General features: G+C 48.2%; 1 protein-coding gene across 5 annotated transcripts in view; it reads right to left on the bottom strand.

The window, feature by feature from the left end:
• RASAL2 (RAS protein activator like 2) overlaps positions 1–22,544 on the bottom strand; it is a 142,727-nt gene that overhangs the window by 88,752 nt on the left and 31,431 nt on the right. For all 5 annotated transcript variants that reach the window (XM_035333750.1, XM_035333746.1, XM_035333748.1 and 2 more), the window contains exons 2-3: positions 12,343–12,470; positions 3,608–3,731 (exon numbers count right to left, since the gene is read on the bottom strand). In XM_035333750.1, the coding sequence (XP_035189641.1) occupies positions 3,608–3,731; positions 12,343–12,470 (252 nt within the window). The remainder of the gene's footprint in view (positions 1–3,607; positions 3,732–12,342; positions 12,471–22,544) is intronic.

Consider the following 22,544-nt stretch of genomic DNA (forward strand, 5'->3'; position numbering starts at 1 on the left):
ATCACACCTCCACACTTCATTTAAAAATTAGCCCATTGAAAGTAATGCTTGAAAGAAGAAGGAAAGGGGCTGTCAAACCGGAGTTAGGGATAAATTACAGCTACATTTTTAGCTTCCCCGAAAGGAAGCACTTTCAACAAAAAGTGCTGCCAAGACAAAACCCTAGCAAGTAAATGAGATATTTAAGAACGCACCTATTCACTCTCGGTAAGTATTACTACAGTGATGGAGATTTCATACCATGGAAACTTCATGGCATACATTTAACAGAGAACTGGATTACACAACGGCATGTACAATGTCCCTTCCAGACAGGAATTAAGAATTTCAGCATTAGAAGCAGTCTCTCCACTGCACGCAAGCAGAGGGCGAGCTCCTAAGCTAGTAGCTGGAGAGCGTCCTCTGGAGTATTTTATTTTATTTTTTTCTTTTAGATGATCTTACTAGTTTTTCCTCTTTAAACAAGTCACTTTCTATCTTGTGCTTTATCTGTTTGTCCACCCCTCCGGCTTTCATGGAGGGGTGACTACAGTGGTTTCTGCCTGCACAGAAGGGATGGCTCAGCTGCTTCTCCAGCAGCTGCTGACCCATCACAAATTACAGCTTACTGTACTGAAGTATGTGGAAATTGGTGCCTATCTTAGTACACAGGACTGTAAACCATGGTGGTTCAGCAGCTGCCACACAAACAGCTGAGCCAACCCTGCAGCAAGAGTAGAAATGAAAGAGATGGCAAGAATGACTGCAACAGCCCTTGAGTAAAGCACACTTGACTTAATGTTGACCTCTGGTGAGTTACACATCTCTTGCTTCAACTTCTCTGCTGTAACATGGGTAGTTTCTCTCCCACACACTTCCTAGGAATGGTGCTACAAGGATATGTGCCCAGTGCTATAAAGAACGCCACAATTATTTGCAGAATGGGTACTATTGTTAATTAAGCAGAGCCCCAGAAGAACATGCACTGTTCTAATTGCTCCATTAAAAAAAAAAAAAGATTGATCTGATACGATACTCCTGAGGTTTTACAAAAGATGTCACTAGTGCTAGAGATGAAAAGAAATTCCATCACCTGATTTTTATTTTTATTTTTTAAAGCACAAGAGGTATGGCAACCTTACTTGGAAAAAAGCCTCAACAAATCATCATAAGATGCACTGTCTGCCATTGCCATGTCATGCTCATGCTTCCCAAGGACAAGCTCGATACTCGTATCAGCTCTGCGTGGCAATTTATCTACTAGATATTTCATCAGCCTCTGCTGTACAGAGCTCTCTTGTTTTTCAGCTTTGGTGTCCATTCCAAAGTTATTTCAGTCTCATTGTTATCTGTACTGCTGGTGATAGGTCCTGGCTGCTACCACCCACTTCCTTCTCTTCATAAAGATGCTCAGTAGTTTCCCGCACTGGTTTGAACTCTGGTTCAACATTCTGACACAAAGCTACTCCCACTGCTCTATCAACCCATCTTCTTCCACTAGCAGGGATTCTGTAATCATGATAGGAGACATTTCTAACCAGGACATGAAGACAAGGGAACCTTACCGAGGGTGCTGCAATCAGGTTACACACAGCCAGCCCTCCCACTTACTCTCATCACTCCTCACGGCACGGGCATTGCTCCATTTCTCTGCAGCTCATGCCTTTCCTCCTCCTCACCCACTGCATGCCCTCTTCCTTTAGCTACAGACTTTGTTGACGTCTATATTTTCTCCCGTTGCAGATCTCACATGGAGAAGACCGTGTGGATATGGGTTTCCCTTGTACTTTTAATAGATTCCTGCCAGGCATACACCAAGTAGCACACCACACCGACCTAAAATTGTAGCAAAAAACACAGCAATGCACATACTCAAAGAGCAGTCATCTATTCCCCGTGGCAATTTAAGAAAAATGAAGAAGGTTACAAGGTCACATTTTAAAATCTAACACTTGGATTTCCAGCTATTCAGATGCTCACTGAAGTCTGTAAATTCTTCCCCACGTTTTTTTGCACATGGTATAGAAAAGGAAGGCACTTGAAGCCCCTGGATTGTAAAGGTCTTTCTGGCTTGCAAAGTTGCAAATAACATCCACTGCTGAGCGCAGATTGGCTGCAGTGCGATTCCCCGCTCATCTCACTAGCCTTGCGCCTGGGAGGTGTTTTGCCCTTAACACAGTGTAAATGTGTTTCATGCTGGTTTTATTTCCAAAAAAAAAAAAAAGAATGAATATTGGTTCATATGGCAAAACAAGATGATCTGGAGTTGCATTTGAAATGCCACAAACAAATACAGTAAGAGCATTGTTTACATCTTTCATCCCCAAGTATTTTGCAATTTTCCTCCCTAAATCACTGACCTGCCCCCTTTCTTCTCAGACTCCTAATCCATGAGTCAAACAAAAACAAAAAATACAACCCTATCCGCCTCCCCAAACAGGGGAGAGTTAAGTAGTGATATTGGCAAGTATAAGCAAGTAAGTGCTACCCCCTTGCACCTGTTAATTAACTATCTAGAAGAGAGGGATTTTCTATGTGTAGCCTCACAGAACTTTCTCTTTAAATGACTTGTGCGCAATATACTTACAGAACAACATTATTTGGCATAAAATGCAGATGAGCCTATGAAATGAAAAATACCTCACCTGCTCTTCACCTCTGATAACAATGTTATCACGGCTGTTTTACTGTTCAGAGATGCATAATCGTTTTTTTGTCATAGCTCCATCTCTCCCAAGATTAATATTCTACAGCTGAACTAAAGAAGAATTACTCCTAGACTCTATCAGTTGCTCACAGCCTATGCCCAGGAAAGTTTCCTGCATGAGGTGGAAATGGAAAGAACTCCCTCATGCATGGCTGCTGCCTCCCCTCACTCCTCCTTGCTTCTGCCAAGAGCTGGAATGATGCACTTTACGCAGCCATAGGTAGGGTGGAAAAAAAGAGGGGAGGAAAACCCTGGAGAATGGGGTCAAAACTAGACTTGGGAAACCACCCCAAGAGAGCTTTTGTCTGTCATTTTAATACCTGCCCTTCCTTTTTTGCTTTCCTTAGATTTCAATGTGTATAATTATAGCCAGCAGCAGCAGGCAGTTGTTGGTTCTTTTAGGAACTGCGCCCTGAACAGGCATGAGGTATGTTAGAGAAAAACCTGTTATCTAGTACTTGTTACTGAAATATGAAGCAAAGGAAATTCCAGAGACACTCAGAAGTGACGTAAGCCATAACAACATAACAGTTCTAAAACAAACTGTGGAACCACCTTAAAACTACAAGTAAATGTTGCGTTCCTATTGATCTGCACTCAGCAGCTCTCAGCCGCACACCTTGGGGCTGTCCAGTAATCCCTCACACACAGTCACAAACCTCCACGCGTGCCACAGCAGCCCAGCTCCTCTGACACCCCATACCAACCAATCTCAGTGACGTTTGGACAAATCCTGCTGCTGAAGTCCCTTTGAAGCTAGGCATTTAAAAACACGGCTGCGACCTCCACCAACACCTGGCTGCAGCGCAATGGACCTCAGCAGGCTCCTTTGCAAGGATGCTGCCTGGGAAGCGGCACTGTGCGATAAAGCGTGCGGCTAGAAATTAAAATCAATCTGCTGCAGTTGAGGTTTCCACTTACCCAGTTTGGCGGCCCCATCTGGTGGGTACTCGGGGAATTGGCCCTCGGAGGGCACGCTCACTGTCCGGCGCAGGCAGCGCCCTTTGGTAGCATCCTGCGGCTCCTGCGCCCCATCCATCGGCACCTGCGTGAAAAGGATGCCAACAGCTGTTAAGGTGCCATCTCGTCGAGAAGTTAACTTTCTGCTGATCTGGTAATAATGTTCAGACGCAGCTCAGCATGGCTGGCCTTACCAGGAAATCCCTGAAAAGAGGTGGGTGAGCACTGGAGCGTTGAGCAGTGCGGGTGCACAGCCCGCACAGGACCGCACACAGGTGTGCAGCACCCTGCAACGCACAGGTATCAAGTAACAACAAACCAACCCACCTGAATAACAGGGCAGTGCTGCTTTGCAAAATCTGTTTCCTCGTGCCGGACCCATTGCTACCCTGTCATGCCCACTAAAACACAGGGAAATCCAAGCCGAGGCTGCTGGCTGCACGTGAAACTCAGGTTACAAAAGCAATTTTTCCAGTCTCTGCACAGACATACTCACCGATCAGCTGCAGCATGAGGGAGGAGAACAGGCATTCAGCTGGTGATATTGGCCATGTCAAGAAAGGGAGTAGCTTCTATTCAAATTAAGTTAAAGTCTTCCTAAACACCCTCAGCACGCTCACAGAAGTACGCTCACAAAACCCTCAGAAGGGTCTACTAAAGGCTTGGGGTCCCAGCTGCAGAGAACTCTCAGCACACAAAGTTCTGGATGCAAGTTATCTTCAAAAGTAATGAATGTCTAAAAATCTTGTTTCTCATCTGAAATGTTGGCAGCACTTGACCCCTCAGGGTTTGCTCCCCCCTTCCCCTCTGCCTTTAAACACCTGCCTGAATGATGACGTCTTTCTAGAGAGGTGTTTATGCTGCAAAAGCAGAGGTAACTTGAGCTACCTGTCACTACAGCTGCAGGGCATTCAGAACAACCAACAGCTCTACAAGAGCCCAAGCAGTGCAGCCTCCTTGCTCAACAGAAAACAAGAGATGAGCCTGACCTACTCCTAACCCAAACAGGAAAATGTAAAAAGGGATTTGAGGGGTAAGGAAGCGAACCCAACTGCTTTGCAGATTTATACGCACAGCTTTGCGCATCCTGATTTTGTTGATGCGATCAATCGGAGCAGCGGTCACTTTGCGTACAGGAACGCACACAGACAACAACTTCAGCGAGCTGCCTGCTCGCTACAGCACGAGCCACACATGCCGCTGGAAAACGTTCATCCTTCGCTTTACCCCTCAGAAGCACATACAGATTGTTCTGAACAGGTCCAGAAGACAACAAAGATTATTCAAACTGGTGAAAGAGAGGATAACTAAGACAGAAACTACACGGAAAAAGGGTGTTTCCAGAAGGGAGCAGAACAAGCTCTTGGCCCACGGTGACCATCCTTGCCTCTGCTGGGTCACTGGCAAGGAGCACGTGGGGCCAGCGCTGTTCAGGGCACTTCTGTGTGCCCCAGGACACCCAAGAGGGTGTCCCCAAGAGGGACCAGAGCTGGGACGTGCTGGCTGACAAATCCACCTGGTGCTTGCACAATGTGGCACCAGGAGAAGACACTGAGCAGGGAACCGGGAACTTCTGAGCCTGCCAGTTACCCCCAGTCAGCCATGCCCTGCTTCCTGCTGGCCTGCCTGCTCACCGTGGGTATGCCCTCGGCTATGGAGGTCTCTGCATGCTCACAAATTACTGTTAGCCCCGTGCTGGTGAATTACCGGACCTGCTGTTCTGATCTGGCTGGACGACCGAATGACCGCAGTGCTCCCAACAACACGGCTAATCGTGCTCCTGATCCGTATTGGTTACAGCACCGTTATTCAGAGACGACCTGTCTAACCCTAAAGCTGTCTCCCTGGGGTCTTACCACATCCCGTAACAGCCCGTACCCTGATGGGGCTGCCCTGTAAGCCCGGACATCGCCTGCAGGAAGAAGCCCAGGGGGTGAGGGAGAGGTGCAGCAGCCAGGGGCCAGAGGCAGGCACAACCCCTCGGTCCCAGCACGCTTCTAGTGAGGACATTGGCTCTAACGTTACAGCCGTGAGGCATGTCATGCTGCAATTGTTTTCAGACAGCTCTGGAAAAAACACAACTTGCAGCTTGAGGAATAGAAACCCGTCGTATTTCCTTTCATATCTCCAAGCATCTCCGAAAACAGAGTATTAATAGCAAGCAAAAAGATATTATTCATTTGTACAGAAGGTTGCAAAAGATGTATATGATACTGTACTATTTTAGAAACAGGCTGCACTACACTGGCTCTCACAAACGACTTCTGGCATTTCCTGACTTTCAAGCACTTAGCATTCTCATAAGGTCATTTTTAATGCTATTTGTTACTATGCCAGTCTATTTGTCTCCTTCCAACAGTGCTCATTTTTTAAAACAAGTTTCCCAAATCCCTGGTGGTTACTCTGTGAAGGCCACTTTCTTCACCAGTAGATTTTTACAGCAGGTCCTTTGCTGAATGATAGCTGGGCGAAGCCCATTAGGAAGTTAAGCAGAGACTAATTTTGTTAGTTTATGCTACACTCATTCAATCAAGATCACAGATTAGATTTTCAGTTTTCATCTGGAGACGCCACTTAGTCTTATTCCCTTCTACATGCTCTTCTGCTGACTGCCTGGTCTGCCTCTCCCGATTTCCTCCGGAGCACTTTTTGGGGGCTTGCTGCACGCCGTATCTCTGGAACAGCTACGAGTAGGCACTTCAGTACCTTTGGGACCTTTCTGACACAGGACAGAAACATTCTTTTAATCCAAAAACGTGAAAAAGCTGCTAGTACCACACTGCTATGGCGTGTATAGGGATGGTGACAACAGCCAGGATGCTATGAAGGCAGGTTTTTGCTGCTGGGGTGAGGAGGAGGATGGTGGCTGGGGCTGCGCTGTCCTTTGTGCCCTTGGGAAAAGCAAACAGGCAGCCGGTGTCAAAAACAAACCTACTTCTGCATACCAGAGATAGGATTTATCTTCAAAGAGGACCTAGCCATTAGCAGGAAGAGTGTCCGAGGGCTCAGTCCTGACTCTGAGTCACGCTGCCTTTTGTACTTACCATTTGCCCAGACCGGGAAAATGCAGTTGGGCTGCACCCTACAGAAGGTTCGTTGGTGTAGCAACGTTCACCTGGCGCGACACAGCAAAAGATTGCACTTGTTGGTGTGTTCACAAGGGCTTGAGAAACACCTACTACTGGTTATTTGCTTGAGGAATTGTGTAAGCTGCACGAGGAGGAACACCACTTCTGTGCCGCACAGCTCAATCTACGCCTGCACATGTACATCTCATGATTCCATGGATGAGATTAAAGTAGCAAAGGAGCCACAAAACTTTAGTCTGACACTGCAGTGTTATTTAAAATAACACACCTCCAAAACCATAGTCTCAGCCTGCACTGACACTAAAAACCACACAATTCCAAGCCTACCTTGCTGCTGTTTGTTGCTCAGTGCAAGATCAGCCAGCTCTGAAAAATCCAGCTTCACAAATGTGCGAAGCGAGCTTGGCCAGCAGCGCTGCACCTCTGTGGACTGGGTGCGTTCCTAAGCACATAAATAAACCAGCCCGGGGTAGGTCAAAGGGATTCAAAGATCGGGTGGCACTCAAAGGCAAGTGCACAACCAGACGCTGTGCAAACAGCAATACATCAACATCTGCCCGCCCTCCTCCAGCCCCTGCCGCCCCAGCAAGCATCTCAGCCGTGGATCAGAGGACAACAAAGTGCTGCAAAGACAGGACTGAGCTGCAATTTAGGCTTCCACCAATTTTCTTTGTACAGCTTTGTTACCTTCGGTTTTTGTTCTGTGGCCTGCCAAGACTTCACTGACCTGGGAGTCGCCCAGCCCTGAGCTGACCTGTTGGCAATTCGGACAATCTTCACCATTTTGATCACTGGCCACGTTCCTTTGGTTCTTTGGATTTTCAAATTTTAATGAGGGCATGTTCACAGCTCGAATTCTCATCTCTTGAACGGCATCACAGCTGACCTGCCACTGAATGTGCTTTTTAAGTATAAACGCTGTGTTTGGGATCTCTAGCTTGATGATGAAGAGATTTCAGAAGAAACTGAGTAACAGCTCCACAAGCATTTAATGCCACTTAAAGGTAGAGGAAACTGGTCTCTTTAAAAAAAAAAAAAAAAAGTAGGCAGGAAAGAGTTTCTTCATTGCAGATAGATTTTTTTTCAGACTGGAAAGACTGATTCATGACCAAAAAAAAAAAAACACTTGAGAGCTTGCAGCCTCTTCTGAAACGATAATCAATAAGTTGGGAATCGCAACAACAAACAGATAATGGAAAGCTCTTCACTTCAATTCTTACCTTCCTTGGGGACTTTGGAAAACAAACAATTAAACTCATTTGGGAATTGAAGCAATCTTTTCTTATGACTGAGTTCAGCTTTGACAAACTCGCACTTCCACGCCAACCAGACGTGCTGTAAATGCCAATGTGACGAGTTCTGCGGATGGCGTGGGGCGCCTCTGAAAACTTCCCCTGGGGCACCGCTCACCGCTGTCTGCTCTTGCTACGACTCTCTCTCGGGAGCATCGCTGTCACTCCACGACCGGTGTCAGTTGCAGGAGATGGACAAGTGGAAAAAACCCACCGGAGATGTCCCGCTGCTGGCCTCTGCCACCAGCACCAGTAAGGAGCCAACCTTGTCATGGCAAATGGTGAATGCAGATCTTAGCTCTACTTTGCCCTTGATTAAAAATGCCTCCCGATCCAATAGAAAAATGAGGGAAGTGTGGGAAGGAAAATAAGAGTCTAACACAGCGAAAAGTGATTTTCATCTCCGTTTGCAGCTGAACACAAAATTAAAAGATTCTGCAGGACAGCAGCCAAGTTACAGACAATGACTAACTAAAAAGCAGCCCCAAACCAGATGCAGCCATTTGTCACATCCCTCGTGAAAGTGCTGTGCAATGGATTATCTATCTGAAACCACTGATCAGAGCCACTGACTCATTCCCTTTTCCTGTTTAAATGCTGCTGGTTTTTGCAGCCACCTTTTCCTGTGTCCTCTTTAAAAGTATGTCCTCACAGCTCTTCCCTATGGAACAGGTTTCAGCAACGATGAGAACATCGACAGCTTCCTGACAGTGAGAAATTGTCTTCCTCATAGGAAAAAAATAATTTTAAAAAAAAGCTGATTTGTAAGAGAATCAGCCCAGACCTGTTCTCCTAGTCTTAGAAGGTGTTGCTAGATATTGCCACACCACGAGATGTTCTAGTAATTGCACTGCTTCTGTCACTCGAGACTCCTTACTTGCTAAGTCGTCTCTCATGTCCCTGCAGGGATTTGTTTTCTTTCTACTTACTTTTTTGGGCCTCGATCTCTTCCCTTCATTAATAATCTCCATTCTCCAGTCTCACCCATTTTCATTGTATGAAGATGACAAGGTGTCAAGAAATTAGTATTTATCTATGCTGCACAAGGTGATACTTTCAGACTACTTTTGTCTAAGCAATTACAGATATTTTTGGATCAAGTTGTACCTCGAAATGTCTCTGATTTCCAACCTACTGTTGGGCTTGCACAGTGCAAGATCTGTCTGCACACAGACCATCCAAACTGCCCTGTCAATAAAGCTGTACAGAGAGGGAGAGGGAGGATGTTAGAAGAAAAAAGTTTAATTATTACTTGGCTTCCTTCTGTTCTGTTCCCTCCACCTTAAAATAAAACTGTGCGATTCATAATGCAGTATTTTAACTGAAAGAAACCCATGCTAGCATTTACCTGAAACAACAGAGACACCTCTCATTTACCTGTTTGCATTTTGTATGTTTTCCTACTTTTGGGCTTTGACATTCATACTTGCATAATAATTCTACAAAGATCATACACATCAAACACTTCTGTTCCTTTTCAACTTCACATGGTCTAAGCTTCTTGGATTTTTGCTCTGTGAAGTAACAAAGCAGATGCATAGACAATAAAACGAGATGCTTCAGACTTGCAGTGTTCAAATTCCCCCAGCCTTTTGATGATGCAGGTGCTCCCTGTCGGCTGAAAGGGCACTCTGCTGTTAGCATCTCTTCCTCCTTCCCTCACACCCAGCCCTTAATGATGCAGATCATTCCATGCCTCACATTCTTCCTAAGATCCTCATCAACAGTGCAAAGAAATCTGACCTGTTGGCAATTTCCACATCTGGAGCAGGAACCTCTCCCTCTTCAGCTTCCTGTTGCCCATCTCACCTCATTTCAGGTTAAAAAGACTTCCTCCAGTGTCACCTTTCCAATCATTTTATTCTAGACATAATTTTCTGTTTTCCTCTTTTAGTAATTTCCATTTTCCTTACGCATTTAACTCTGCCCTTTGTTTAGGATGGGGGTGCCTGTGGTCCCACCAGGGCCTTTCCCATTCTCCTCCTGCATACCTTTCCATCATTACGTTCCTCGAGCATCTCCCCCAGTGCTGCCTTAGGCCTTTGTTTGCTCCTGCCTGGAGATCACATTTCATGGAGCCTTTCACCTCTGAATGACTTGCACTAGTCGCCTCCCCTTCCCTGTCCCATGAAAGCTACAAGGGACGCTTCTGTTTCGGGGGCATTAAAGGTGCAAATCCGGAGCACCGGCTCTTGCCGAGCAGTTCTACCAGTGTAGCCGTTCTGTGTTTCTTTAGGAGATCGTAACTACGCTGCCATGCGTACAGACGCAGAAGTAGATTAAAACAACCTTTTATTTTCCTATAAAGTACTTACGACTCTGCAAGGTATTTTCCTGTACAGTACTTATGACTCTGCAAGGAGTTCCCTTTTTCCTTTCACTTACACGAGGCCCAATTACTTGAAAATCAGAATGGCAAATATGACTCCAGCTACTAGCTTCTGAAGCAAATCCCATTATCAGCATGTGGAGCCACACCTGCACCAGAGCATGTCTGCCTGGTTCATCTGCATGCAGCATTTTCCAAAACAAGTTATTTCTCATCGTGACAGTGTTGGCAGCACTCCTTTGAGAGCACAGTGCAAAGATTTCCTTTACTATACTTAAAGCCCTTGCTGTGCACGCCCCAGTACTGAATTTCTCCACCTTCTGGCAGAAAACAGGCAAAAGCAGAGTGTATTTAAATGTCATATATAAGGACTTTACATCAGTGATGCATTAGACTCCCCATATTTACTCCTCAGGATCTAAGCAAGAGGCTTATCTGACTTCTGGCTAAATGTTTTTAACTGTATGTGGTAAGAGAAATTAACAACCCATAAGAGCATGGTTACCACCTTCAGATAATTATTTCTGATATGAGCCAGTGTTTTTTTTTCCAATTACATTTCTTTAATGAGATGCCTCCTTTTAGCCCAGCTATGCTGGTATAGTACAGCTTTAGGGTTAATTCTCACATCTGTAAGTTTTTTCAGGTTATACTTTAATTCCCTAGGTGACATTCCTGCCAGACTAGAAAGAGAATGATGCAGTAAACAAACATTATGATATAGGTCTTCAATTTTCCCTGCATTTGATCACCTCTCCTATAAATTAGCATTGATGATGTTCCCTTCTAATAACTGAAGTCCTTCTCTAAACCTTTTCCTCTCACTCTCCCCATGACGGGAAATATTTCAACCTTTGTAAACACACCTGATCATAGCTTAAGACGAATAACATTCAGTGCTACGCCAGCAACAGGTATAATGAGCTCAGCCTGGGCCCAGCCATATACAGAAGATTCCAAAGAATACCGAAGAAAGCAAAAATTCAGGTTATGTCCAATAGGTAGGAAGCCATGGTATTGGACTCAAACTCATGGACATTTATATAAAATAAAATCTGCTGCAGTAATTTGAAATCATTCCTTCTTTATAGTTTATCTTGAAATATTTAAACAGGGTAAGTCTATAGCAGTGCAATTGAGCAAACAAACCCAGAAATATTATCAACTTCTAATGCCAACGTATGTGTGAGAGTCCATAGACATCAAATATAACAAGAAAAAGCATATTGAGGTGTAACCTGCGAGAGGGAACTTATCAGCATTTATTTGTTCAAAACGTTTCAATCAACTAAAACGTGCCTATTCTTTAACCACACGGACATTACCTTCATGCCAAGGCACAACGCCCAGTCCTGCATGCTATATATACACACACACAGCACACACAGTAATTTTATAATTAAAGCAAAGACAGTTGCAATAGCTTTGAGTATTCCATGCCAAGGGCCACCCAATCCTGTTTGCTACATTTAGCGCAAGAGAGGGCAAACCTTTGCCTCAAACAATTTGCCTTCTGACTGCAGCAAGGATGACTGTACAGCACGAAGGCTGCCCGCTGCAGCTCAGCGCTCTAACGCAGCCACCACCACCGTCCCCTTTCCCCTACCTTTCTCTAGCTCATGTCCACACGGATGTGAAGAGACAGGTTTACAAAGCCGTGGTGGCTTTACTTACCATTAAGAGCAGCAGTAATGCAGAAAGATGGAGTGGCAGAGTTAAATGCAGGGCAGAGAACTCCAGCAAGGAGTGGTGGATGCACGCAGCTTGCTGTCACCTCTTCCATGCAACTGGCATCTGGGCCAGCTGGATTATGACTGTGCACGCTACTGCTATCCCTACATGCAGAATAGGTTAGCTCCCTCCTTTCACGCTCTTCACTAACCTCATGAGCAACAACAAAAAGGAGGAGATGAAGAAATGGCCTTCCCATTTGACCAACGAAGGCCAACAGGCATGGGCTGAGCGGCCCACGTGCATTCCTCTCACCTCTTTCTCCCTGTTGAGCAGCACCAGCTGGCTGTCGGTCAGGATGCAGTATTTCCTCTCCCATGTTGTCGTGTCGGTGTAGGGGGACTGGCCGCAGGACAGCCTGTGCGTAGGTGGTCCTTTCACATCTGCGAACACAAAACCGGGATCCCGGAGTCATTAGCGTGTGTCATTAACCGCCCTCCTTCGCTTTTGTGGTTCTGCAGCAAGCTGCACACCAGAACTGCAATCTGTACTTAGCAGCGCCTGGCTCAGCGTATTAAAAGACAAACTGCTAATCCTGGGAGGCACCCGTGGGGAACGCAACGTGAGGTACACTGCGAGTACTTAGTTATCTAGAGCATGACTTACGAAAATGGCAATGCCCAAGAAGAATATAAATGCTGTTGCTTAAGACTGGAATATAACCAAAAGCAAAGACCGAGAGCCTCATGCAAGCTCCATCTTCCCTCTGTTTCCTTCACAAAAGCGTGGGCCCTGTGTGTACCCAAACTCTTAGCAAACTGGATTACTTGAGACTTAGGGTGGAGAGACACAGGAGGAGAGACTGGGAGCAAGGCAGGCAGGCTTGAAGAAGGGAGGGCAAGTTCAAAGGGATGGGTGTTTAATTGAGAAGGGCTCAGTAGCATTCCTATGGCAGGAAGCTGTTTGGTAAAGCTGTGGCAGATAGGAGTCTTCCAGCATTTCCATTCAGTCACAGCCATTACAGCGACAAAAAATAATAAAAAAAAATTAAAACAAACAAACAAACAAAAAAACGCCTAAAAAGTCACTTTGCTTCAGGACTTTCAGGCTGGAGCTCCACACCTCGCTGTGCAAGGCGCCCTGCCAGTGCTCCGAGAAGGCTGGGTGCAAAGAAGGCAGCCCAGGGAATTCAACTGCACAGGCAAACTCAGTGTAAAGACCTCTTTACAGGAGGCCAAAATGCCACAGAGTAATGAAAAGGGGATGTATGCAACACAGCCATTGGTAGCATCATGTATACAACTTCAGAAAACAGTTTGAAGTCAGTCTCTGAAGTTTCATGTTCTGCATGATCTGTAACATCGAGCCTCACTTTTATCTTGCACTCAAGTTTTACACCCCTCTCCTTGCCCCGATGTAGGTGAGCACCAGTCGCTCTCAGGCCATGCTCTGCAGCCTCCTGAAGCCCCCAAACCACAAAAAGAAAGCCCACTGCCGGCGGCTTGCCCTTGCTGGGCAGGAGCCCAGGATCCCCTCCCACTTGAGGAGCCCAGCAGGCAAAAGGAGCGTCGGAAACCCGCTTGAGGTGTTCTGCTGAGTTTGTAAGTAAACCTGCACTGGCACACGGCTGAGATGCTTGCTGCGACTGCTGCGTGCACTCACCGCTAGAGGCCAGTGAATCCTCAGGCACCCAGCGCCCGCCCGGCTGCCGGGAGCCCTTGGAGCCCAAGCAGGAGCCGAGCTTGACCCTCGGGGCTCGGCCGGCTGCAGCCCCGGTGCCCCCCGGTCCCGCCTCACGGCTCCCGCAGCTTCTCCCCGCTCTCCTCCACAAGGCCCCTTTGCCGAAAGGCACGCGTCCCCTTCGGAAGCTGGGGAATTAAAAACCCAGTTAGAGCCCGTGCTGCGTTAGGAGTTCTGCGGTCGTTCAGAGGAATACCTGAGACCTGCAATCTGATACGGGTAAGAAAGAAAAAGCAAAGGAATGCATCGCTCCTGCTGCTCTGCACAATACTGAAATTCACCTGTGTTTCCTTGATTTCGGATAACTCAGACAAGAACCTGAGGTTCAGAGCCAGGCCCCACGCGGGGCTGCCTCGCCTAACAGGCGCTGCCATTCCGGGCAGCCCAGCGCCTCTCCCAGCTGCCCCAAAGCCTGCTTGGTACGGGCACAGCTCACAGAAACCACCCTGGCCGCTGTGAAGCAAAAGCACGTCTGTGCAAGCTCCTGGGGCACAAGAGACTCTCACTCAGGAGTTACCCACAGCTTTGGCCACCTCAGAGACACTCGCTCCCGAGGTAGGCTTTTGGCACACCTGCAACTCACGTTTATCGCGGCTTCCAGCCCCAAACCGAGCCAGATGCAAAAATGTAAACGCTGCTGCTCCTGCTTAGCCCTCGGTTTCCCCAACAGCAGCAGAGGAACCCAACCCATGCCTGAACAAGCCCAAGCGAGGTCTGCGGGCTGCAGACCTGCAAGCCGGCTGCAGGGCGAGGATGAAGCCCCGGATCCCAGCCACGAGCGCGCACCTAAGGCAAAGCCCAGAGCTCGGGGGATCCAGCCCCCCCTCAGGTAGGAAAGCCAGCTTTCTCCCGACACAAGGAAACCCTTCTGAACCCCCAGCAGAACCTACAGTCACGACTTGCCCAGCCCCAAAAGACTTTTTGCATTCTAATTTCTACTAACTACAGGCCTTGGCAGCATACCACCCAATTGATCTCCGGGGCTGCACAAAAGGATTAAAGAACAGAACGGCTCCTTCCACTGCAATAACAACTTCGGGACGTAACTGAGTCATCGGGCGCTGCGGGCCAGCCACAGCTCTGCTGCCAAGTGTGCTGGCTACGTCAGAAGAGCTTTCCGCAGACGGCTGGCAGCGCCTCGTGCCATCGCGGTGCCTGGAGCTGTCGGTCACGGCCCGGCGTTAATATCTGGGGTGTTGGCACCCTTCCGATCACACGGCAGGACACGGCCCCGCCGCCCCCGCAGGCTGACCGAGCGCTGTCTTCCGCCCAGAGGAGCGGTGCAAGGTGGGTTTCTGAGGTACCTGCTACGCCCGTCCTCTCCCCGGGGCTGATGGTACAAAAGCACGTCTCACACACCAGAGGGGAGCTCACAAGGAAGCTGCCCGCAACAGAAATCACAGCGTAAGCTCCAGTCCAGTGTGCCCATACCTAGCAACTTCTCTCCCTGTTTAAACCAATTCTCAGCTAGCCTGCCCCAGCAGACCTCTTCAGAGCCCGTTAGCAACTGCTCTAACCCCAAAACTCCCTCCGAAGGGTATTACAGGTTTAGACCGAAGACTCTCTGGGACTTTACGCAGTCTCACGTATACACCTGGTTGCTTCACAAACCGTGTTGTGTTTTCCGGTGCTCTTCACCTTTCATTTTCATTTTACATTCTTGTCCCCAAGTTTTCACGTGAATGCAGTAAAACCACCAATTCCTCCCCCCGATGCCCTATAAATCTGATTTAGCACCGCTGATCGGATCACTAAGGAAGGGAACGCCAAGGTCCACTAGTGTGTAGGACCTTACACCTCAGGGAAAGGCTGGAAGTCAGGGCTGCCATTTCTCACCTCGGGGCTATCCTCTATCAGCTCTTACACCGCTATCTATCGGTTCATACAAAACCTTTGCTCGGGGGTAACTCGCCGATGAATGCAAACACGTCATTTTGGACAGGGGCTGGAGAAGAAATGAGGCAGGCACACCCAAAAGCTCCGAGCCTGCAGATGTTGTGTGTGGGACGGGCTCAGGCAGCCCCGCACCTGAGCACACAGCGCCGATGAGAAGACGTCTTCCTTCACTGGTCTGCTGCAACCTGCTCCCTTCGGCCCTGTTACAATGAGGCATTCAAGAAAGCAGATCAGCTAGCCTATACGCGGGATTAAAGGTCATGCCTACAAATGCTAATGGCAGTTAAGTAACAGCTTGGAAAAAATCCCCTCCTCTGTGCATCCTCCCCTGACGCCCCGAGAGGAGCAGCGCTGCCCGCCTGGCACGGCTGAAGGTTTGAAGCTGCGGTTTTTCCTTGGGGCACTGAAATGCCATCAGGCACTTTATAAATATCCACAAAGCTCCCTTTCTCTCAGCCAAATGACAACTTGTACCTTATTATCAACTACAGAGCTTATAAAGGAAAATAAAAAAAAAAGAGGAAAAAAGGCAAAAAAAAAGGAACAGTTGTGCTGCAACGGCGTTCAGATAAAGGTGGTGGTTGGTACAGGGAGAAGGAACACGGAAAGAAGGAGCCAGTGCCAAGCCCGTCCCCACGGAAAGGGCCAAGACATTTTCTGAAAGCTGATGGCAGTTGAGGGAGCAGTACGAGCGCTATCAGATGGGAACGCTTCTGAATCTTCCATCGCAACTATGCAACAATTCTAAAAAAAAAAAAAAAAAAAAAAAAAAACATACACACAAACAAAAGCAACTTCCAAACGCATTCACAAGCGGAGAATACTTTCCAGTCAGTGGGCAGAATCAGAAAATTATTTCCAAGCGATGTCAAGTGTTCCAGCAGCACTTAGTGCCCAGCAGCTCTGCTGAAACAGAAGGGGGGCCATCAACTCCTGAAAACTACAGAATTTGCAGAAATCAGGCCAACAAAACTACATTAAAGGTAAATCCATGTCTCCAGCTCCTTTTGCCAACAAGCACTCTACCTACCATCAATAACCACACAAAAGCAAACCTCCATCCCAGCGATGACAAGAGCAACCCTGGCATGTGCCAGAGCCCCTTTCCTGAACCACGCTCTTCCTGGGGCGAAATCGAAGGGCTTACTGAAGCCCTTGCCAAATTTTCATCGACTTTATTAGGGTCCGTATTCTGTTTCTCGTGTTTCCAACGAGGAGCTGCCAAGCAGCTGAGTAACTAATGGAGTGGCCAAGTTTGTGTGCTTTCCCCTGAAGAGAAAGATTAGAAGGAGCCCTAACACCTTCTGACAACAGGTCTGTCAATGTTTCCGCGCTGGTTTATGTACTTGCCATAGAGACAAGACTTGGAGAGCTTTAGGTAAATGCTGTCGTCTGAGAGCTTGTCAGTACCCCAACCTACACAAATGTGCACGAGCAGGCAGCTCGGGTTGAATAATCATCAGCTCGAAGCTTTATCAAGCCGCCGAACAGAAGCTGAGACTTCAAGCCTGACTATTGACGTGAAGCTTCATGACAGACAAGCGGCAATTAAAAGGCCTTCGCCGACCTTGCACCATCTCTAAAAGCTGATGAAGGCAGTGATTCAAGGGAAAGATATGGCAGAAGCGGAGACACACTGTGTCTCAACACGTTTTGTTCCCTCAAACCTGCATCTTGCAGTACTGCAGGATTTCTGCACACCCAGGCGCGATCCCACCAGAAGATGCACAGGCTGACCTGGGAGAAGGAAGGGACGCTCGTCCTCCGAGCACGGACAACCACCGTGTCCGGCAGGGAACACATGATGCTCACGACTGATCAGGTAACTCTGCAGAGGAAATTCAGCACATGCTATGTAGGGTAGCTCGTATGAGCAGACTCACATGCTACCGAGCCAGAGAAAACCATGCTCTCAGGGGTGATTAATTCTCTGAATCACAACACACCTAGAGATACGGCCAGTGCACATCGCAGAGATGAAACTATTAATTCTGTCATTTTATTTGAAATCACAGCCCAGGCAGTGAAGTGGCTGTGGGTTTTCTAGGAACTGCCTTGTAGCTACTGTGAGACAGAGCACGGCTCACTCTCCATCTTGATCAGTGTGGCATGGCCGCACACCATTTAGGAGGTACCTGCATTTTCACAGCTGGAAAAAGACCTCTGTGGTGAAGTAGCTGTGTTGTCTTCCACATAGGAAGCACGAGCAGACCCTTTGGGGTGAGAGACGCATTATTTACATAGCATTTATTACGGAGGTAAGCACCTAGTGTGAATTCTTCCTGGTATCTTTAACAGCCACACTGAACAGCCTTCGGCGCACATGCAGCGATGAGCCCTCAGTTCAGCAGAACCCAGTTGCTGTCCTCCGGCAGCTGTGTGCAACGATAACCAAATCCTCGCATGGAAACCTAAGAGCAAGGGCAGGAGGTCAGGAAGCTTAGCCAAACCATCAAATTTCAGTGATTGCAAGAGCTCTCACACCAACTGGTTACAGCCAAAACGCTACCTGGAAAACCCATTCTATACAGGATAAAGCCAGAAAAGGTTTAAATAGGTGAAACGGTATTTGAGAAGCTGGCAGAGCCCGTGAGCAGCACCATGACTTTCTCAGATTCCAACACATTTGGCACTGTGACACAAATTCTTTACAAGATCTTTAATCATTCTAGTGCTGGCCAACCTTGCAGTAGTAACCTATTAACTTTCCACAGCTGTTTTATAGAGTGGTAGTGATCAAGCACAGTCTAAAAAAAATGGTTTTCCATCAGCCCGCTGGAGAATCTGATCAGCCACACATTCATTAAAAAGTTGGTCAATCAGGTGCAGTCTTCATGCCCCATACCCTCGTGGAAACCACCACAATGATGATTTGTGCACCTTGTGCATGCTTCCCATCCCTACCATCAGCGCGCTGTCTATGGCAAAGGAAATCTCAGTGTTTAGAGATGAGAAGCCTGAAGGCATCTGCTGCTCACTGTCCAGAAGCTGGGTTTTGAGCTTTTCCCCCTCTAGAAGAGGGCTGTGCTGCTCTTCTGCAAAGAGGTGAGGGCACAGCTTTATTCCACCAGCTGCCAAAAAGCTTTGATGAGACCTGAGGAGGGGCAGTGGAAGGCTCGCCTTCCTGCTCCCAGTTCCCTGGGCACAGCAGTCTCACCTCAATACAAAAAAACCAACAGAACAGTACCGTTTAATGAACCTGGCATCATCTGGAAGGATGGACTCTTGCTGCCTCTCCTTGTGGTGACGTTGCTCCCATCCCTCCATTCCTGCACTAGGAGAAATGTGACTTGTTTGCACAGAGATGGCTGTAGCAAGCTCGCTCACCCAGCTGAGCTCCCAGACGGCTCCGCCAATTTAACTCGGTCTGCCCTAAAACATCTGCCCTGAATTTGCAATATCACCCTTTGCCTATCAGAAGCTCAGTAGGTTTCACACCAAGGCTGAGACTGTGTTAGAGACGCGCCAAGCTTTCCACCCTCATTTCCCCATAACACACACAACTCAAAACCGAGCCTTCCCAAGACCTCCTAGCACATTTACCACCCTCGGCCCCTAACGTTTGTGTGCTCCCCAGTACCCGAGCACAAGCCAGGGGACCCAAATTCAGTCAGGCCACAAGGATGCAGCCCTGAGAGCTGAGATATCTTTTTCAAAAGGGAAAAGTGTGGAGTCATTCCAGAAAAGAAACCGCAAGTCTTAAAATCTTACGAGGAGCTCAGCTAGCAGATGCTGAGCGAGCCAACAGTTTGGAGCTTTCCTGCAAGTCCTAAAAATGAGCTAAGGAGCGAGCAGCAGAAGCAAAATTAAGCAAAAACCTAAAATTGGTCTGGGAGGGTAATTCTGATTAGAGAGCAGCAAGCTGCACCAGCTCACTGTCACCACGCAGCTTCTTTGAGCAAAAGGTGTGGAAGCTCTTAATAGCAGTTTAAAGCTGCCAATTAGCTTGAACACTGCTGAGCTCCTCTAAGCTTCTTATACGCCGCCTAGCCGATCGCTGAATGCACAGAGGGGTAATTGAGCCTCGCCTCTCTCCCTCTGCTCTTTTTCTCATCGTCTGTTCGCAGCCAGGTTTGGGAGACACGGCGCGAAGGAGAAATCAGCACCTCCCCGGGTGGAGCCGTGCCAGGAGCACCACATCGCGCCGCGATCAGCACGCCTCGACGAGAGGAAGCAGACAACAAAACCCAGCCACGGTGGGAACCTTATGGAGCACGCAGGTGTGCTGCAGGTTGAGCCCGGCCCGCAGACAAGCAGCTCGTTGTAGGGCTTTGTCACTCCCATGACATCACCCCGAGAGAAGCTGCTAGCCGGGGAAAAAACAGCTCGGTTCCCAGGGTGCGGAGGATTTCAAGCCGCCCGCCCGCAGTTGCTCAAAGCCACTGCTATGACCCTGCCGACAATACCGAGCAGGTTTTTCCTTCCTTCTTACTCAGTTCTCATTCTTCACCCAGGACCACTCGTCTTTGCTCCTGAATATTAAGTGTGCGTTTCTCTCCGCTAAATTCCCACTTGCCCTACAAAACGCTTTGGAAGCTGAAAACAGAAATGGATATTACAAACCTGAAGAGAGGATTATAAAAGATTACATGCCCTTATTGCCAAGCTGCCAAGTTCGGAGAAGATTCTCAAGTGACACTTCTCCCTAAAGCAAGGAGAGGCTTTCGTGAGAGCTTTAAGGAACTGGAAAACGAAGAATAGCAGAAAAGTTAATTATTCTTGGGAGAAAAAGCTGCAGTTTTCCCTCTTAATTTATGCACGCTCTTTTTCTCACCCGGCTCTGTGCCCTTCCCCCTGCTCTGTTCCCTGTAACGCCCGCTCTCACCCGGCCTCAGCTCCATCCCACAGCCCCTCCAGCAGCGAGCACCCAACCTGCTCTGCTCCCTCTTCAATCTTTCTTCCTCGAAGCTGGCCCGCAGCAGTGCAGGAAGGAGACTGAGGAAAAGCATCCTCAACTTAAAAAGGACCTCGGCCCAAGGCAGCTGTGGAAAAAAACAACAACTTAAAAGCAAAACCAATTTAATAGCAAAGCCTGCTTGGTTCCTGCACAGTTTGGGATGTGCGAGATTCTAACGTAGCTGTGGTCCAAGCCAAGCAGTGCATGCCCCAAGCAGCGCGTGGAGTTTGGTGAAAGCTGTTTCTAAACCTTCTGCCCCCAACACGCGGCTCTGCTCACCACCCTTGCCAGCAAGGCACCACCAGAGGATGCTCCTCTGAGGCTAATTTCTTTCAAGACCCTTTTGCCTCCTTCTGGCAGGTAAACGGACGGAGGCACTGGACTAGCCAAGGCAGAGGAGCACTTCTGGGAAAAGAACAAGCCGCAGGCATACCTGAGGTGGTGGGAGAGCGACCACAGCAAGTTCAAGGTGAGCAACCAGAAAACAAACACCGTCTTTAAGACGGCCTGCGTTACACCACACAGGCTTTTTCTTTTAGAAGCCTTTGCCTTCAGCTTTCCTTCAAGAAAACCCACGCATTCGGTGCCACTGATCTCAGCCCAAAAACTCAAAGCAGTGCCACGATTGCTGAATTCCCCCCAACGCTGTTTGTGTGTGCGTGTACCCAGGTTGCTCGGGCACAGAGGCTAAGCTTAGCTTTCTTATTTTAACAGCTTGAAGCCAATGACTTTGTAAGGGACCATCCCAAAGGATTCAGATGTAAGAGAAGCCTTCCAGTAACCCCTCATGCTATCCAAGAAGACCCACTCCCCTTCCTTCTGGCACCTGCACGGTGTTTCCAGAACCCAGAACCAGCCGTTAAACACCGACTGATTGACTGGACCTACTGAAACACAGAAACACAGCCCCCCAAAAAAGCACCAGCACACTCCTCATTCCATTTCCACCCCTGATGTCTGAGGAGTCTTCGTGCCTCAGCACTGCATTGCTACTACACAAAGGAGCAGACTTTTTCATCCTTTAAAGATGCTTCAGGCACAAAACACTTGGTAGGGGAAGGAGACTGCATCATGCATGGATGTGATGGCGATCCGGAGCCATGTCCAGATTTATACAAAGAGATGCCATGTTGCAAGTAACCTGAACCCCACACTTAACCCAGTGCTCAGAGGTAATGACCTTTTTCCAGCTCTACGTTCAACCCCCCAGCTGAAGGTTGCACGAGGCTAGCTTCCCCTTGTAAATTCACCCTGCTCTTGTGTCTCTTCCTAGGGAGGGAAAGCTGGCTTTGGGAGAAAAAAAACACTTTGGTTACGCATCAGGAGGTCACAGCCAGTTTGGTCGAGGCAGGAGATGAAGCTGCTGGGTCCCACGTGGGCTCAGGAGCCTCCTGACTCCGGGAGCATCGCTCTCCGTATTGCCACAAGACCTGAACATTTGCAAATCCAAGTGCAATTTTCAATTTTCTTCTGAATTCCCAGAACGCAGCAGGTGATTTCTTTCTGCTTGTCTACTCTGTGGGATGTTGAAGCTAAGTAACTGTGCAGGAAAGAGGCAACAGGAGGAGAAATAACAGTGCCAGGGCAGAGAACCTGCACGCGCTGGGATAAGCCAGTGCCAGGGAGAAGACTTGTGCAGGCCAGCTCGGCGGGGCCCTCTTGGCAGCACGGAGATCCAGGCTCCCAGGTCCCACCAGAACAGGAGGAGCAGGTTTCCTCTGCTTTTGGCAAACACAAATGAGCGTGATTAACGTCTCCTTTGATGAAGGTCTAGTTAATTAAAGGGGATCTGTAGCTAGGGTGCAGTATTTCAGGTATTCTTAGGCCCGCTGGGTTTTCCCTCTATGTAATACATTTCCTCCTCTCTCGGGCAGGCGAGGCTGCCCCAGATAAAGGCAACCCCACGTCCCCTCTACCCCGGAGCCCATACCGCTCCTGCTCCATTCCAAAGCCCCCAAAATATCAAGCATGCAAGGAGAAACCT

Source organism: Oxyura jamaicensis, chromosome 8 (assembly GCF_011077185.1).
Source record: "Oxyura jamaicensis isolate SHBP4307 breed ruddy duck chromosome 8, BPBGC_Ojam_1.0, whole genome shotgun sequence".
Taxonomy (NCBI): Eukaryota; Metazoa; Chordata; class Aves; order Anseriformes; family Anatidae; genus Oxyura; species Oxyura jamaicensis.